The 19445-nt window shown below is 45.4% G+C and overlaps 1 protein-coding gene across 2 annotated transcripts in view; it reads right to left on the bottom strand.

The window, feature by feature from the left end:
- GPATCH1 (G-patch domain containing 1) overlaps positions 1–19445 on the bottom strand; it is a 49893-nt gene that overhangs the window by 11866 nt on the left and 18582 nt on the right. For both annotated transcript variants that reach the window (XM_054464683.2, XM_063658632.1), the window contains 8 exons: positions 17249–17328; positions 11901–12105; positions 8790–9089; positions 6922–7100; positions 6208–6335; positions 4946–5082; positions 4427–4593; positions 1119–1335 (listed from right to left, as the gene is read on the bottom strand). In XM_054464683.2, the coding sequence (XP_054320658.1) occupies positions 1119–1335; positions 4427–4593; positions 4946–5082; positions 6208–6335; positions 6922–7100; positions 8790–9089; positions 11901–12105; positions 17249–17328 (1413 nt within the window). The remainder of the gene's footprint in view (positions 1–1118; positions 1336–4426; positions 4594–4945; positions 5083–6207; positions 6336–6921; positions 7101–8789; positions 9090–11900; positions 12106–17248; positions 17329–19445) is intronic.

The raw sequence follows: 19445 nt of genomic DNA, 5'->3' as shown, positions 1-19445 counted from the left end.
AACCAGCCTGGCCAACATGGTGAAACCCCGTCTCTACCAAAAATACAAAAATTAGCCGGGTGTGGTGGTGCACGCCTATAATTCCAGCTACTTGGGAGGCTGAGGGAGGAGAATCGCTTGAACCCGGGAGGTGGAGGTTGCAGTGAACCGAGATCGCACCATTGCACTCCAGTCTGGGTGACAGAGTGAGACTTCATCTCAAAAAAAAAAAAAAAAAAAAAAAAAGCTATCTTTTTAAATAAAATTGTTATTTTTTTTTTCTTTTTTTTTCTTTGAGACAGTCTCGCTCTGTCACCCAGGCTGGAGTGCAATGGCACAATTACGGCTCACTGCAACCTCCGCCTCCCAGGTTCAAGTGATTCTCCTGCCTCAGCCTCCTGAGTAGCTGGGATTACAGGTGTGTGCCACCATGCCCAGCTAATTTTTGTAGAGATGGGATTTCACCGTGTTGGCCAGGCTGGTCTTGAACTTCTGACCTGAACTGATCCACCCGCATCAGCCTCCCAAAGTGATGGGATTACGGGAGTGAACCACCACGCCTAGCCGAAATTTTTACTATTTTTAAATTCTTCTCAATTAGGATAAGTTGGAAAATCAAACACAGCTATCCAAAAAATATACCAGAGATATATACCAAATAGAAAAAAAAAAAACTGTGATCCATCTCAATTAAAAATATAAAAGGTTGGCCAGGCGTGGTGGCTCGTGCCTGTAATTCCAGCTCTTTGGGAGGCCGAGACGGGCAGATCACTTAAGCCTAGGAGTTCAACACCAGCCTGGGCAACATGGCAAAACCCCATCTCTACTAAAAATACAAAAATTAGCCAGGGGTGGTGGCACATGCCTGTAGTCCGAGCTACTCAGGAGGCTGAAGTGGGAAGATTGCTTGATCCCAGGAGGTGGAAGCTGCAGTGAGCCAAAGATTGCACCACTGTACTCCACCCTGAGGACAGAGCTAGATCCTGTTTCCAAAAAAAAAAAAATTATATACGTATAAAAGATTACATATCATTGATTGCTAATCATTCGAGTTTAAGATTATAGAGTAAACAGAGAAGCAGCTGTGCTAGAGTCACTGTCTTCTCCTTTAGATCCCCGAGTCTGAAATACTGACATACTGCGAGCCATGGATGATGTTTCCCCCAAGTCAGTGTCTTGGGAGCTTTGGAAGTTGGCCTCCCCAGAGCCCGCCTGATCATCTTCGCTGTCATCTTGCTCATCCTCGGAGGATGAGGACTTTTCATCTGAGGAACTGGCAAAGATGGCCCTGAATAAGTCCATGGATGGGCGGCTCCCTTCTCCTTCAGCCTGTGTGTCCACACCTTTGTTGACTGTCTGTATTGACAGTGAAATAAGAGTCAGGGATACAGAGGCAAGGGTAAAAGGGAGGAGACATTCTAGAATACACTCCCAGACACACATATTTATGTTTATGCTCATGTACATGGGTATCCATAGCCACAGACCACACAACTAAACAGTGATCACTCACATAGCTTTTATTTTTGTGGTGTTTCCGAGTCAACAACTGTACAATGTGCTGATGAAGTCAAAGAAGCAAAACCAGGCCAGGCACGGTGGCTCACCCCTGTAATCCCAGGACTTTGGGAGGCCGAGGCGGGTGGATCACAAGGTCAGGAGATCGAGACCATCCTGGCCAACGTGGTGAAACCCCATCTCTACTAAAAGTACAAAAATTAGCTGGGCGTGGTCGTGGGTGCCTGTAATCCCAGCTACTAGGATCCCCCAAAATGCAGTGGAGCACTGTGCCTCTGTTCTATTTCCAAACTCAGATTCAGGCAACTTAACAAACCCCAAACAAAATAAACTCAAAAGAATTCACACCCAGACACATAATAATCAAACCGCTAAAATCCAAAGACCAAGCAAAAATCTTGAAAGCAGCTAGGGGAGAAATCACCTCATTATGTACAGAGGAATAATAATTTGTTTTGGGGTTTTTTGAACCAGGGTCTCACTCTGTCACCCAGGCTGGAGGGCAATGGTGCGATCATAGTTCACTGCAGTGTTGACCTCCTGGGCTCAAGTGATCCTCCCACCCCAGCCCCTTGAGTAGCTGGGACCACAGGTGCACGCCACCACACCCAACTAGTTTTTTAATTTTTTGTAAAGATGGGGTCTCACGATGTTGCTCAGGGTAGTCTCAAACTCCTAGCCTCAAACAAGCCCCCTGCTTCAGCCTCCCAAAGTTCTGGGATTACAGATGTGAGCCACCACACCCAGCCTGAGGACAATTTGAATGTTTGAAGATTTCTCATCAGAAATCATGAAAGCCCGGAGGATGTAGCAATTTAATTTTTAAAAAAATTATCAACCCAGAATTCTATATCCAGCAAAAACATCCTTCAGGAATGAAGACAAAATATAAGACATTCTCAGATAATGGCAATTTAAGAGAATCACTTGTTGAAACTGGTCTAAAAGAAATGCTAAAGGAAGTTCCTCAGACAGAAGTGATAGGTGAGGGGAACGTGGAAGTTCAAGGATGAAGAAAGAGCAACAGAAATGGAAAATACCTGATTAAACAGAGTACGCAGGCTATTATCTCTGCATCGGTTCTTTCAAAATATGTTTAATGACCAAAAGCAAAAATGATCACCACTGGTTGATGGCATTTTCATTGTGTGTACATGTAATATGTAAGACAGTATAGAGGGAGGAGAGTAAAAGGACCTACATAGTGCTAAAGCTTCTCCATTCTACTTGAAGTGGTAAAACATTTAATTCTCAGTAGACTGTAAAAAGGTAAGTAGGTATACTATAATCCCTAGAGCAATCACTAAAAAAAAAATACCAAGAGAAAAAAAATAGAAAAATTCAAATGGAATATAAAAATTATTCAAGTAATCCAAAAGAAGGCAGGGAAGGGGAAAAAAAGAAACAAAAAAGAGTGAGAATAAACAGAAAATGTAACATCATACACCTAAATCCAAAAATATCAATGATCATATTAAATGCAAATGTTCAATATAAATTATCAAAATGTATTTTAAGAAAGACTCAGTGACATGGTGTTTATAAGAAACCCACTTTAGCTGGGCGCAGTGGCTCATGCCTGTAATCCCAGCACTTTGGGAGGCTGAGGCGGACAGATCACCTGAGGTCAAGAGTTCAAGACCAGCCTGACCAACATGGAGAAACCCCGTTTCTACTAAAAATACAAAATTAGCCAGGCGTGGTGGTGCCTGCCTGTAATCCCAGCTACTCAGGAGGCTGAGGCAGGGGGATTGCTTGAACCTGGGAGGCAGAGGCTGCGGTGAGCCGAGACAGCGCCATTGTACTCCAGCCTGGGCAAGAACAGTAAAACTTCATCTCAAAAAAAAAAAGAAACCCACCTTAAATATAATGAAACAGATGTGTTAAAAAGAAGATGAAAAAATATATACTACGCAAACACTAATCTAAAGAAAATTACCAGGGATAAAGATGATATTACATAATGTTAAAAGGGTCAACTGGGCATGGTGGCTCACGCCTGTAATCCCAGCACTTTGGGAGGCCAGGGCAGGAGGTTTGCTTGAGAATAGAAGTTTGAGACCAACCTGGAAAAACATAGCAAGGCCCTTTCTCTAAAAAAAAAAAAAAAAAAAAAAAAAAAAAAATTAGCCAGGCATGGTGGTGTGTGCCCGCAGTCCCAACTACTCGGGAGGCTGAGGCAGAAGGATTGCTTGAACCTGGGCATTCGAGCCTGCAATGAGCCATTATCACAACACTGCACTCCTGCCTGGGCACAGAGTAAAAGCCGGTGTCAAAGAAAAAAAAAAGATCAATTCACCAAAAAGAAATAGCAATCCTAGTTCAAGACCAGCCTGGCCAACATGGTGAAACCCCATCTCTACTAAACATACAAAAATTAGCCAGGCATGGTGGTGTGCACCTGTAGTTCCATCTACTTGGGAGGCTGAGGCAGGAGAATCATTTGAACCCGGGAGGGGAGGCAGAGCTTGCAGTGAGCTGAAATCATGCCACTGCACTCCAGCCTGGGGGACAGACCAAGACTCCATCTCAAAAAAAAAAAAAAAAAGAGACAGAGAAATAGCAATCCTAAATGTATATGCACCTAAGAAGTGCACTTCAAAATACATAAGGCAAAAATAACTTTGGAATACAGTTTGACAGCTTCTTATAAAGTTAAATATACACGTACATATTTTCCAGGATTCCCACTACTAGGTTTGTACTCTAGAGAAATGAAAACTTACATTCACACAAAAACCTGCACATGAATGCTCCTAGCAGCTTTACTTGTTATAGCCAAAGTTAGAAACAAGCCAAATGGCCTTTAAGGGGAAATGGATCAATAGTTGGCTGCCTCTGCTGGTGAGTCACGAGGAGAAAGCATCACCAAAGAGAAAAGCAAGGGCCACACTCAGCGTGGCAAAGAGAATCTGGAAGCCCCAAATACCTGATTTGCGGATGATTCTGGTGCATGCTCTTCCTCTTTGTTTACTAAGGGGCTGGACTCTTGTTTAGGTGGCCCGGCTTTTGATCTAGCCAAACTTAAAAATTCACTAATGGAATCTTCTTTCTTTTCGTGTTTAGAGGTATCCCATCTGGATGGTTTTCTTGATTCTGAAAGGTAGGACATAGATGTAACTCCAGCATTAGCAACAAAAAGGCAAGTTCTTCACCACTGCTCTTTCATTCACTCAGAATGTCAGCGTGCCTACTATGGGGTGGCCTGGCACTGTGCGGGGTCCTGGGGAGGTAGGTGGCAGAGGCAGCGACAGAGCCCCAACCCCAAAGAGTAAACATCTGGACCATTACAACATGAGCTAAGTTATTAGTAAGAGTAATTCCCTCAACAGAGGGAGAATATGCACCATTCACATTGTTAGGACTAAACTACCCTTTAATTCTGTCTTCCTACAGGCTAGGGGTTGAGGCCCTGATCAATCAGAGACCCCGGGGACACCCTACTCACTGTCGGGACCTCGGTGCTGTGATACTTTTTCACTTGATGCTTGAGTGGTGGACAAGGAAGCTGTCTCTGGGAGCGTCAGAAAGTTGAAGACTGAGTACTTGTCACGCTTCACTCGTGGTAAGCCAACCAAAGTTGAACTGGGAATTGAAAAAAGAATCATTTTAGTAACAACCAGTAGGACAAAATCCACCTCCTGAAAAGCTTTCCATCTCAAGTTTTCCACCTCTTCTGCATGACTAAAAAGTCTCCTAAGATGCTTTCACTTCTCAAAGCAGTTCGAGAATCTGGGTGACTGACTTTAGGTCCCATGAGTTTTTCCTTATTATGATAAGGACAAGAATTTAACTTTGAAAATGGATTTCCATTAAGGAAAAGCTCCACTGATAAAAATATACCTAAAGTTTCTGACAGTCTCTGGTTTGACTACATATGCTATCTTTTTGTTTTGTTTTTTTTTCTCTTGAGATTGAGTCTCGCTTTGTCACCCAGGCTAGAGTGCAATGGCACAATCTTGGCTCACTCCGCCTCCCAGGTTCAAGCAATTCTCCTGCGTCAGCCTCCCAAATAGCTGGGACTATAGGCGTGCACCATCACATCAGGCTAATTTTTTGTATTTTTAGTAGAGACGGGGTTTCACCATGTTGGCCAGGCTGGTCTCGAACTCCTGACCTCAAGTGATCTGCCTGCCTCAGTCTCCCAAAATACAGGGATTACAGGCGTGAGCCATTGCACCCGGCCTACTATCTTGAAGTGTTCTGTTTGTTTGTTTGATTTTTTAGAGGTGGGGTCTTAATATGTTACCTGGGCTGACCTCGAACTCCTGGGCTCAAGCCATCCTCCTGCCTTGGCCTCCCAAGCTAGGATTACAAGTGTGCACCACCACACCCCACCTCCTGAAGTGTTATTAATCAAACAAGAAAGTGTTTAACTTTTATAATGATAATTAAAAAACATAAGTAACATTATAAATGTAAACCACATGAGCAGCAATAAGAAGGTGGCAAATGAGAGAGGCATAATGCTTTTGTAACTTGACATATCTGAGTTTCATAGCTTCAATATGGAATAAAGTTTGCTATCCAGATTTTGTTTTAGTAACAAATTATAGAAGTAATTTATCAAAGCAAATCTATAAAATGTGTAGATGTGTATATCCAGGGATATGCAAATAAGTTCATGTGGAAAAAATAAGAATTTATATGAGTATGTAAGGGGAAAATTAGAATACATTTTGTACTGATATAAACGTTTATCCAACTTACTCTGGATAAGGGTCAGGGACATTAAATCTCTTACATAGAAGCTTGTCAGGGTGCCACTCAAACGTGTCTCGGGTGAGCTTCCCAAACATCTTCATCTTCACGGCCGACTGCTTGTCCCTGACATCATTCTGGAAAAAGACATGCATTCTGTTTCATCAAGTGGCCACACCATTGACCTGACTGCTCTCCTATTTAAAATTTTCAAGCAGTCTTCTAGAACTGCGAAAAAAGTTTGTGCTATAACATTTATGCTCCAATACATTGGAAACTAAGGCATAAAATGGTTTCCTATTCTCCTATACCATGTATATTTTGATCTTCTCACCGAGGGATTAAAAATATTTGGCTCGGCCGGGCGTGGTAGCTCATGCCTGTAATCCTAGCACTTTGGGAGGCCCAGGCAGGTGGATCACCTGAGGTCAGGAGTTCAAGACCAGCCTGGCCAATATGGTGAAACCCCATCTCTACTAAAAATACAAAAATTAGATAGTGTGGTGGCGAGCGCCTGTAATCCCAGCTACTTGGGAGGCTGCGGCAGGAGAATCGCTTGAACCCAGGAAGCGGAGGCTGCAGTGAGCTGAGATCACACCACTGCACTCTAGCCGGGGCGACAGAGAGAGACTCCATCTCAAAAAAAAAACAGAAAAAACAATTTTGGCTAGGCAGTGCTTTAATATTAAAGTTCACCAGGTAAGGGACATGGTGACAACAGACCTCTTGGTCTCGAGGGACTTCGACCTGATCTGAGTCATCCTCCTCCTTGGCGTGAGTGAACCTGGAGGACAAGGTCGAATGGGAAGACGCGTACAGCAGGGCCGCCCGGGCAAACTCATCCCGCTCGCGGCCTTGCTCCCACTCTGTCATGCTGGGGTCCAGACAGCGTTCCAGAGCATCTGCAGGGCAGAGAACAAGAAGCAGCTTCACTTTGCAGAAAAACATGGGGCTTACAAGAGAACATCTGCTGGGCACCACTGTATCCCTGTATATTTCATAAGTCCTTATCCTTGTTTTTATGACTATGGGAATGGCGAGGTATTTGGCAGGTAATATTGCTCTTTCCTTCAAAATTGTGCTTTTTTAAAAAAAATTTAGGGCAGGCACAGTTGTTCATGCCTGTAATCCCAGCACTTTGGGAGGCTGAGGCGGGTGGGTCACTTGAGGTCAGGAGTTCGGGACCAGCCTGGCCAACATGGTGAAACCCCATCTCTCTTTTTTCTTTTTTTTTTTTTTTTCTGAGATGGAGTCTCGCTCTGTCTCCCAGGCTGGAGTGCAGTGGCATGATCTCCGCTCACTGCAAGCTCTGCCTCCCACGTTCACACCATTCTCCTGCCTCAGCCTCCCGAGTAGCTGGGACTACAGGCGTCCGCCACCATGCCTGGCTAATTTTTTGTATTTTTAGTAGAGACAGGAAACAAAAAATTACCAGGCGTGGTGGCACACACCTATAATCCCAGCTGCTCAGAAGTCTGAGGCAGGATAATCACTTGAACCTGGGAGGTGGAGGTTGCAGTGAGCTGAGATTGCAGTGAGCCAAGATCCTGACACTGCACTCCAGCCTGGGCAACAGAGCAAGACTCTGTTCAAAAAAATAAATAAATAATTATGTATATATATATATAAAAAATATATATTTTATATATACTTTTTTTTTTTTTTTGGTACAGGCAGGATCTCACTATGTTGCCCAGGCTGGTCTTGAACTCCTAGGCTCAAGCAATCCTCATCTCAGCCTCCCAAAGTACTGCGATTACAGGCATAAGCCACCATCCCCAGCCAAAATGATGCTTTATTGAATTCTGTCTACCAAACATAACAGAGAAAACCATTTGAGAGGCTAATGGTTGGTTAAATCTTCAGCAGTAAGGAACTTGTCACCACTCCCAGGCAGTGATAAGTTCACCTCAACCACATCCCTATGTTTTGGCAGAAAAACACTCTTTCACTAACCTTTTTTTTTTTTTAAAGCAAATAAACATTAGTGATGTAGGTTCTTAGTAGAGAGTTAAGGCACAGTAAATAGACTTTACATTCCGCAAAGATCTGTTTTTAAAAAACAACCCTGTAATTTACTGATAACCTCTCACGAGGACTACTGCATACAACAGCAACCGCTTTCCTCATTCTTGCCCTATTTACTTCACAGATCACAAAGTGTTTTCCCTCTGTAACGGTTCAATAGCTAACTATTGTTTTAAGTCAAATTTTAGACTATGAGTCAGGAGTAGATGGTTAGGATCTTCAGATGAGGTAGAAGATGATGTTGATATGAAATGTGAATACAATGCTTGTAGCAGTCAAGCACTTGCAAACACCAAACGGCCTGTAAGGACCGGCCACCGCCAGCTGTGTTCTCGGCTTAAACAGCTAGCTTTGGCCTGAGATATGGAGGAACGTAAGCCAAATGTTCTTGCTTTCTGAGGTCAAGAGCCAAGGCCTGAAACCTCTGCACTATTTGCAGCAGGATAAAGCAAAAACACTGACAGAACGGGATACCTCAACTGTAAATATGGGTCTAGGATGAGAACAGTGAGAATATGACCCCGCCCTGGCCGAGATATGGGACACCCAGGCCCAGCACCCACCTTTCTGACCCTGTTTCATGTGTACTAAGAACTCTTCGTATCGCTTTTGCTTTTCTGGATCTTTGGCGAAAGGCTTGAAGTTGCTGGCTTTTAGGGTGGCCGTCCCACCACCTAATGCCATGTGCCAAGAGCAGTGCCCAGCAGCCGCTGCAGGGGAGGGCTGGGCTCTGCTGCTCTGAGCGTTCTGGGCCAGACTCCTGGCCTTGAGCTGAGCCGCTTTCAAGTCAGTTGCCTGCTTCATTTCTTTGATTCTTTCTTTGTCTTTTTGGGACAGAAATTCTAACACTGAAGTAGCTGAACCTAAATAAAAACAGTAATTAGAAGAGATGAAAAGAGTCATAAGACAACCACATTTACGTTTCTCTGTACATACATTTCAATATCACAAATTTACATAATTGGGGATGAGTATTTTATGTTTAGTGTTTCATTTATATTCATATATCCCTGTGGACTAGACAGTGATAAAAATTGAGATTCTTCTTATTTTTTTTTTTTTTTTAGATGGAGTCTTGCTCTATTGCCCAGCCTGGAGTGCAATGGCACGATCTCAGCTCACTGCAACCTCCCGGGTTCAAGCGATTCTCTTGTCTCATCCCCCCGTGTAGCCGGGACTACAGGCATGTGCCACAATGCCTGGCTAACTTTTTGTATTTTTAGTAGAGACAGGGTTTCATCATGTTGGCCAGGTTGGTCTCGAACTCCTGACCTCAGGTGATCCACCCGCCTCGGCCTCCCAAAGTGCTGGGATTACAGGCGTGAGCCACCACACCCGGCCGATTCCTATGTTTTTTTTGAGACATGGTCTCGCTCTGTCACCTGGACTGGAGTACAGTAGTGTGATCATGGCTCACTGCAACCTCCACCTCTCGGGCTCAAGTGATCCTCCTACCTCAGCCTCCTGAGTAGCTGGGACCACAGGTACACACCACCATGCCCGGCTACTTTTTGAATTTTTTGTAGAGACAGGATTTCACCATGTTTCCCAAGCTGGTCTCAACTCCTGGGCTCAAGAGATCATCCCACCTTGGCCTCCCAAAGTTCTGGGACTACAGGCAGGAGCCACTGTGCCCAGCCAAGATTCCTGTTTTATAGTCAGCAAAAATGGAAGTTAATACATGCACACTTACAGGGCACGTGAGTGATCCCAGGATTGGGAACCTGACATCCCCGGCTCCAGACCTGCAGTCCACCACCACTAGCCCTGGTTCCGAGCACAGCTCCCCAGCAAGCCCTCACTAATGGCACAAACACTCATGAGTGCCAACTCCATGCCAGGACCTGGCCCAGGAGCTTGGAGGGCAGTGGAGACAGGAAAGAAGCCAAGGAGCAATACGCTGGTCCTCAATAGAGGAGGGCTATGAAAAAAAACAGGATGATGTGACTGAGGGGGGCTTGCGTGAGCGGGCTGGTAGAGGGGACAGGCAGATAACCAGATTATATGGTGGTCGGGGAAGCTGGAAGAAAATAACATTCGAGATAAGTCATAAGCTAAAAAAAAAAGAGCCAGATTCACAAAAATATGAGGGAAGAACAGAAAGGGAGGTACAGCAAACACAAAGGCCCTTAGGCAGTGTCATGGGTGATGGCATGTTCAAGGGGAGGAAAGGAGTAGGAGGACGCTACACTGTGGGAGGGTAAGGGAAGGTGGTGGATGGTGCAGCCTGAAAGGCGGGCAGGGGCGGGGCCGCACAGGGCCTCGTGGGGAGCCTGGAGGTTTCTGTAGGTGGGAGAGGTGCTGGCTGGTATAGTTGGCCTCATCCAGCTGCTGGTGAGGGGAACAGTCTACAGGGGGATGGACGGGAAACAAGGAGACCACCAAGGAGACCGCAGCAACGGTCCAGGTGGAGGAGCGGGGCTCAAACCCGGGAGGCCATGGAAATGCAGATGAGTAGTGGACGGAACCCCCACACATGTGGGTAGAGCCGAGAGGACTCACTGAGGGCTGGGGAGGGTCAAGGAGGGTGGGGGAGGACCGAAAAGAGAGGAGCTAAGAATTAGGCCTCCCAGGGGAAGGGGGGAGGGATAGCATTAGGAGATATACCTTATGTAAATGACGAGTTAATAGGTGCAGCACACCAACATGGCACATGTATACATACGTAACAAACCTGCACGTTGTTCACATGTACCCTAGAACTTAAAGTATAATAAAAAAATAAAAATTAAAAATAAAAAAAAAAAAGAATTAGGCCGCCTACATCCTAGTCCGAGCAGTGGATCACGGTGGCACCATTTCCTGAGATGAGAAGACTTAGATGAGGAAGCGCAGTGTGTGATGGGGGTGGGGAACCAAGGGTTCTGTTTGCCAATTATACGAGATACCTATTGGGTTCCCTATGGCAGTGAGACCCGAGCCCCTAAGAGTCCAAGTCCACCTCTCATGGTGGGTCTTTTCTGCTGCACCCTGCAGGGGATTCTCCATATCTTTCCAGACTTTCAGACGCATTCATCCCTTTCAGACTTTCGGGAGAAGAGTTACACAATGCGATCCCCAGGAGGAAGAAAACATACTCTCCCAGGCTGTGCAGAGAAGGGGAAGGCACCTTAACCACATTCCCTGATAATTATCACAAGTCTGAAAACAGCTGAGCTTACAACAAAAGTTGTGATTTGAATGACATCAACCAAACTGAAGGTGGAAAAACAAGCCTTGGCTGGGCGCAGAGGCTCACACCTGTAATCCCAGCACTTTGAGAAGCCAGAAGTTCCAGACCAGCCTGGGCAACATAGTGAGACCCTCATCTCTATTTAAAAAATGTGCCAGGTGTGGTGGTGGCACATGCCTATAGTCCCAGCAACATGGGAGTCTGAGGTGGAGGATCGCTTGGACCCAGGAGTTCCAGGTTATAGAGAGTTATCACTGCCATCAGCCTGGGTGACAGACCTAGACATTATCTCAAAATAAATAAGTTTAAAAATAAAACTTAAAAAAAGAAGTAAAAGATATGCACACTATTACGTATGCCATTTACAATAAATAGTGTTATTTCCACAGTTTGGGAATACAAATTCATGTAAAAAACTTCAGTGGGAAAACGACAACTTTCCATTTTGATTCTGATAACTCGAGTTATGTGAAATGATTTCCGTCTTCTCCATGGCACATACCTTGAATAGGCGTCTCTCCAAGCAACTCTGCCCGTTTGGAGGCATTCAGTTGGTGCTTACTGTGTGTCCCTAGGTCAGGCGTTGCCTTTCCAGCTGACTCTGATAATACCTGCAGTAAGTGTGAGTTTTCAGAGGTGGCGGCCACCATGGGTCTGAAATAATGCACTGGTCGATAGTCTCTTGGCAACTCTGGAGGTGGATAGATCTTAACAAAACAAGACAAAACCCAGAAAAAACAGGCTGCAAGATCATGTGTGATTTAATCAGGAAAACCTGTTACCTCTGAGCCTTGTTAAAACCCCGCCCCTTCCTGGGTTAACACTCAGCAGGCCGGTAGCACAAGAACAGGCTGGCCAGAGGTCCAGCCAGCATCCCCTCTGGACCTGGAGGGTCACGAGAACCACCGTGTTCCAGTGGTCAGGCATTTCGAATATCCTCCCACCTATTTCTACAGAAAGAAGCTAATGTGCCTGTTTTATAGGATAAGAACTATAAAGATGACAATAGATCATAAATGTCAGGGCCTACAGGTAGGGCTGGCCCACTGTACATCAGAAAATTTAGAAAAAATACCATTCAAAGCATGGAAGAAAAATAATGGCTGGGCACAGTGGCTCACACCTATAATCCCAGCACTCTGGGAGGCCAAGATGGGAGGATTGCTTGAGACTGGGAGTTCATGACGAGCCTGGGCAACAGAATGAGACCCCATCTCTATAAAACTAAAAAAAAAATTTTTTAAAATAATAGTCGGGGCCAGGCACAGTGGATCATGCCTGTAATCCCAGCATGCTGGGAGACCAAGGCGGGTGGATCACCTGAGATCAGGAGTTCAAGACCAGCCTGGCCAACATGGTGAAACCCCATCTCTACTAAAAATACAAAAATTAGCCAGGCATGGTAGCGCACACCTATAATCTCAGCTACTCGGGGGTGCTGAGACAGGAGAGTTGCATGAACCCGGGAGGCAGAGGTCGCAGTGAGCTGAGATTGTGCCACTGCACTCCGGTGCAGAGCTGAAACAGAGCGAGACTCCGTCTCCAACAAAAAAAAAGAAAAACAAATAAATAATAATAATAGCTGGGCACAGTGGCTCATGCCTATAATCCCAGCGCTTTGGGAGGACAAGGTAGGTGGATCACTTAAGGTCAGGAGTTCGAGACCAGCCTGGCCAACATAGTGAAACCCCGTCTCTACTAAAAATACAAAAATTAGACAGGTGTGGTGGTGGATGCCTGTAATTCCAGCTACTCGGAAGGCTAAGGCAGGAGAATTGCTTGAGCCTGGGAAGCAGAGGTTGCAGTGAGCTGAGATCGCACCACTGCACTCCAGCCTGGGTGACAGAGTGAGACTCCATCTCAAAAATAATAATTAATAATAATAACTGTAGTTATTTTTAAATTCAGAATTCTTTTTTCTAGTTATGTTTCAGTTGCAAATTGAAGCTTCAGGCTTTCTTTTTTCTTTTTTTTTTTTTGAGACAGAGTCTTGATCTGTCGCCCAGGCTGGAGTGCAGTGGCGCGATCTCAGTTCACTGCAACCTCCACCTACTGGGTATGCAGTTCTCTTGCCTCAGCCTCCCAAGTAGCAGGAATTACAGGCATGCATCACCATGCCTGGCTAATTTTTGTATTTTTAGTAGAGATGGGGTTTCACCATGATGGCCAGGCTGGTCTCAAACTCCTGACCTCAAATGATCCACCCACCTCAGCCTCCCAATGTACTGGGATTACAGGCGTGAGCCACCACGCCTGGCCTATTTTTTTCATCCAAGATATTACTATGAATAATGTGAGTAGAGCCAAGAGGACCTGGCCCAGGAGCTAGGAGGGGAGTGGGGACAGGAATTTAAAAACTTTAATTTAAAAGTTGACGGAAGTGAAATGAAAATCTATTTGGGAAATATGGGGATTTTTAATACTGACAGGCATGAATGATGGCACAGCAGACAAGGTAAAGGAAAGTACTAGATATTGTTAAATAACTGCATTAAATGGTCTCCCTTGCTCTTGGTCTAACAAATCCACATGTGTTTATTTAAGCTATTTTCTAGACTTTTCTTTACTATTTTTCCCCCCAAATTCACACTGAAATGTTCTCTAGATTTTTAAGCTACGTGAAAGCTGAAGTCCATGATGAAGTAACCCTGTGGCTGAAAGCACTGACCCCTCTCTCCCGGCCCCTCTCTCCTCTGGCTCTCAGGCCCAGGTGCATGCTGGACTCGCCTGAGTAGTTGTAACTATACTGATGCCTGCGCCCCACCCCAGAGAGTCTGCTATAACTGGAGTTCCCCAAGCTCCCCAGGTGGTTGTTAAAGTGCAGAGCCCGGGTCAAGCCCCTGGCACAATGAAAGTCCATGAAAGAGTGGTGTTATCATTGTCAAGAAATCCTGTTTTTTTTTTTATCAACTTAGCTTCATCACCTTCTGGAGACACACCCCCAAATCAGCCAGAAAATACTCTCATATTAACACCACACAAAACCCAAAGAAACACGGCAGAAAGGAGGAGTGTGTCCACAACTTCTCTATATCCTCCATGGGATTCAAAGTATTTCTTTTTTTTTTTTTTTTTTTTTGAGACAGGGTCTCACTCTGTCGCCCAGGCTGGAGTACAGCAGCCAATCACGGCTCACTGCAGCCTGGACCTCCCGGCCTCAAGCAATCCTCCCACCTCAGGCCCCCAAGAGGCTAGGACTACAGGCACATACCAACCACGCCCAGCTAATTTTTTTTTTTTTTTGTATTTTTTGTAGAGATGGGGTTTCGCCATGTTGCCCAGGCTGGTTTCGAACTCCTGGACTCTAGCAATCTGCCTGCTTTGGCCTCCCAAAGTGCTAGGATTACAGGCGTAAGCCACCATGCCCAGCCTTGGATTGAAAGTATTTCCCTCTCTTTGTCTGCCAAATCATTGTTCTGTTTGACCTCTAGATTCAGATCTAGAGAACCATCTAGATCTGTATGTGAAAGGCTAGATGAACACAGCCCTCCTCTAAAGAGTTCCTGCCCAAAACCCTACTCCAGCGAACTGCCAGGAACCCCCAGGACTGTGTCTCTCCACTTAGGGATCTTTGCCAACGACTCTGTGTTTGTGTATCTGCTACCTTTGTTGGATGGGAGCTACCTGGGGCCAGGCTGGCCTATTTATCCTAAGGACCAGTGAGTGCTTCTCCATCATTTTTAAACCATGCTTCCTTTTCTTTTTTTCTTTTTTTTTTTTTTGAGACAGAGTCTCGCTCTGTCACCCAGGCTAGAGTGCAGTGGCACAATCTTGGCTCACTGCAACCTCCACCTTCTGGGCTCAAGTAATTCTCCTGCCTCAGCCTCCCGAGTAGCTGGGTTTACAGACACGTATCACCACGCCTGGCTAATTTTTGTATTTTTAGTAGAGGTGGGGTTTTGCCATGTTGGCCAGGTTGGTCTCGAACTCCTGACCTCAAGTGATCCATCCGCCTCAGCCTCCCAAAGTGTTGGGATTATAGGTGTGAGCCACCGTGCCCAGCCTTATGCTTCCTTTTCATACATGTAAAACACCTGCATTTTCCTTTAATGTTATTTGACATTTCTAGTAATAATAGCAGCTTACTGTATGCCCAACACTATCCTAGATATATTCTGCTGGTTATCACAACACATGAACTATCACAACGAAACAAATCAAAGCTGTCCTCTGGCCTCCCGTGTCCCAGACAAGCACAGGCCAAGCCTTAGAGGTACTGAACAAATGTTTGCTGAATAAAAAAACAAAATGCTGATTAAAGCGTGAAACAATCTAAAACAGGAATGCTGACAAGGCAAATAGCCAGGCGCCCCTCCTGGGCTGGCCAGCACCCCAACTCCCTCCTGAGTGTGCCTGTGAGCATGTGACTTTGGTGGTTACAGGAAGAACACCACGTGGCCTAAGAGCTTCACATGTGGCTGTGACAGCATCTCACAAAAACAAAGTTATCTGCAAAGGCACGCAGAGCTCTCCTCCAACTTCACCCACCTGCACACGGCTTCTCTCCCTTCTGCTCGGCCCCAGCTGAGGAGGCCAGGGAACCTGGCCCCTACTAGCTTCAGAGCATGGGGAGGAACCAAGGCTATGGGTTATCCGGCTTTCTGAATGTTTTCTACTTTTCCTTAATCTACATTTCCCCTAGAATCATAGCAATTTCATTCTTCTTTCTAATGTATGTCTCTCTTCATGTAAATAACCACTCACTTGAAGTTTGAATTTAAAACATTAGCGGTCGGGCGCGGTGGCTCACGCCTGTAATCCCAGCACTTTGGGAGGCTGAGGCAGGCAGATCACAAGGTCAGGAGTTTGAGACCAGCCTGACCAACATGGTGAAACCCCATCTCTACTAAAAATACAAAAATTAGCCGGTCGTGGTGGTCCATGCCTGTAATCACAGCTACTCAGGAGGATGAGACATGAGAATCGCTTGAACTTGGGAGGCAGAGTTTGCGGTAAGCCGACATTGTGCCACTGCACTGCCGCCTGGGCGACAGAACGAGACTCCGTCTCAAAAGAAAAAAAAAATAGCAATTAGATACTTTTATCACAATGTAGCTACTGACTGATATTCCCTTTTTTTTTTTTTTTTTTTTGATATGGAGTTTCGCTCTTGTCGCCCAAGCTGGAGTGCAATGGTGTGATCTTGGCTCGATGCAACCTCAGCCACCCAGGTTCAAGTGATTCTCCCTGCCTCAGCCTCCCGAGTAACTGGGATTACAGGCGCCCATCACCATGCCTGGCTAATTTTTGTACTTTTAGTAGAGATGGGATTTTGCCATATTGGCCAGGGTGGTCTCAAACTCCTAACCTCAGGTGAACTGCCAACCTCAGCCTCCCAAAGTGCTGGGATTACAGGCATGAGTCACCACGCCTGGCCAACTGATTTTTTTTTTTTTTGAGACAGAGTTTTGCTCATTGTCCAGGCTAGAGTACAATGGTGTGATCTTGGCTCACCGCAACCTCCATCTCCTGGGTTCAAGTGATTCTCCTGCCTCAGCCTCCTGAGTAGCTGGGATTACAGGCATGCAACACCACGCCTGGCTAATTTTGTATTTTTAGTAGAGATGGGGTTTCTCCATGTTGGTCAGGCTGGTCTTGAACTCCCGACCTCAGGTGATCCACCCACCTCGGCCTCCCAAAGTGCTGGGATTACAGGCATGAGCCATTGCACCTGGCCCTGATATTTCTAATGTAGAATGTTTTTCTAGACAATCACTAGTAACCAGGCTGTTGTTTTTTGAAAACAGAATGTACTTATCTTTCCTGTTGTTAATAGAACTCAGATCGGATAGCAGCAAATATTTTAAGAACTAAACCAGTAAAAAAAGAAAGAAAAAAAGTTTTTCTTACTTTCTTAGAAGATAAAGGTTTAGAAGCCAAGGAAAATCCATCCAAAATTTTGCCAATGTATCGAAGGTCTTTCTCTGATTCTACAAAATGATGTCATAGATTAATTCCAGAAGTAGAGACGATTAGAATAAGACAGAACACGTCAGCATTTTACTTCTTATCTCTAAGAGCATAAATAGTACGTATCATACATGCTATCACTCAACAGCAGCAGTAAAGGGAAGAACAAGTGGCAAGCAAAGCCCCACACCTCTGTTGACTCAGTGACTAGGGCCCAGCCCACACCGCCCTCGACAGATTGGGCTACCCAGGTCACAAGGCTGTGGTCCTCCAAGACAAGTACATTGATGTGACTTTTAGAAAAAGTACCTTAGGAGCACCAAAGGATATACCCCGTGGAGTAAAAGATCAAGAAAAACCACCAAGAGGACAAGTATGGAGGAAAATACAAATCACAACTGTGAGCGCGTCATGTGTAAAACTAGGTGAAGAACTACAGGGTGACTACCTGGCCATCTCCTTAGCAACAATCCAAATAGGGATGAAAGGCAATGCCAGGTCAGCCTGTAATCTTTAACAAGACATAAAGATCACAGACAGAACTGAATGACCAATGCCCTCTGACCTGGAGGTGGGGATCGTCTCCTGGTCATAGAGACAACCCCATCAACAAAAGCTCTTTGATTTGATTCTCAAGGTTTTCCTGCACGTACTGGTTACGCCAAAAGTCCGTATAAATGAACTGTATTCTCTGCACTCAAAAGCCCCTTCTACATGACAATCACAAGCTCTTTCACAGGCTAGGAGCTCAGGCCTGAAGCAGGAACAGCCCGCAGTGCAGATGAGCTAAAGCTTTTAGCCACTGATCATTCAGCACCACCACATCTCTCCCCTCCCCACAAAACCATTCTTTGTGCTTTGACTCCTGCTGGGCTTTTTTTTTTTTTTTTTTTTGAGATGGAGTCTCGCTGTGTCACCAGGCTGGAGTGCAGTGGCACAATCTCGGCTCACTGCAACCTCTGCCTCCTGGGTTCAAGTGATTCTCGTGCCTCAGCCTCCCAAGTAGCTGGGATTACAGGCATATGCCACCACACCCAGCTAATTTTTGTATTTTTAGTAGAAATGGGGTTTTACCATGTTGGCCAGGATGGTCTCGATCTCCTGACCTCATGATCTGCCTGCCTCAGCCTCCCAAAGTGCTGGGATTACAGGCATGAGCCAACGCACCTGGCATGTTGGGCTTTTTTTTTAAGCTTCTAGAACTTACTAAAAGTTCTTCAGGTAATGTGGGATTCAATTTCACATTCTTGGAATTTGTATTATCTCAAAACCCAGAAATTTCATGTTTATGAGTTCATTCTGAAGAATTCTGAAGAAATAAACAAATGTACATAAAGACAGAATCAGAAAAATATTCATTATAGCCCTATTGATCATGGAAAAAAAAAAGAGAATTTAAAAATCAAACATGACCAGCCGTGGTAGCTCACGTCTATAATTCCAGCACTTTGGGAGGCTGAGGCAGGCGGATCACTTGAGGTCAGGAGTTCAAGACCAGCCTGGCCAACATGGTGAAATCCCCATCTCTACTAAAACTACAGAAAATTATATGGGCGTCAGCACTCTGGGAGGCTGAGGCGGGAGGATCACCTGAGGTCAGGAGTGCAAGACCAGCCTGGCCAACATGATGAAACTCCGTCTCTACTAAAAACACAAAAATTAGCAGGGTATGGTGGCAGGCGCCTGTAATCCCAGCTCCTTGGGAGGCTGAAGCAGGAGAATCGCTTGAACCCGGGAGGCGTAGGCTGTGGTGAGCCAAGATCAGGCCATTGCACTCCAGCCTGGGCAACAAGAGCGAAACTCCTTCTCCAAAAAAAAAAAAAAAAATTAGCTGGGCGTGGTGGTGCACACCTGTAATCCCAGTTACTCAGGAGGCTGAGGCAGGAGAATCACTTGAACCCAGGAAGCAGAGGTTGCAGTGAGCCGAGATCATGCCACTGCCCTCCAGCCTGGCTGACAGAGTGAGACTCTGTCTCAAAAAAAAAAAAAAATTTAAAAATGTAAAAAATCAACCATGGAGACTGGGTAAAATAAAGATAGATTCACTGAACAGAAAACCATACAGTCAAAACTACAGATGTTGTGGCCCTGCAGGGTGGGAGAGAGGAAGCTGAGGGAGAGAGGCCACAGCAGAGAG

The sequence above is a fragment of the Pongo pygmaeus genome, chromosome 20 (assembly GCF_028885625.2).
Source record: "Pongo pygmaeus isolate AG05252 chromosome 20, NHGRI_mPonPyg2-v2.0_pri, whole genome shotgun sequence".
NCBI classification, from domain to species: Eukaryota; Metazoa; Chordata; class Mammalia; order Primates; family Hominidae; genus Pongo; species Pongo pygmaeus.
Note: the sequence above shows the minus strand (reverse complement) of the source record. Positions and strands in the feature narration are given on the sequence as shown.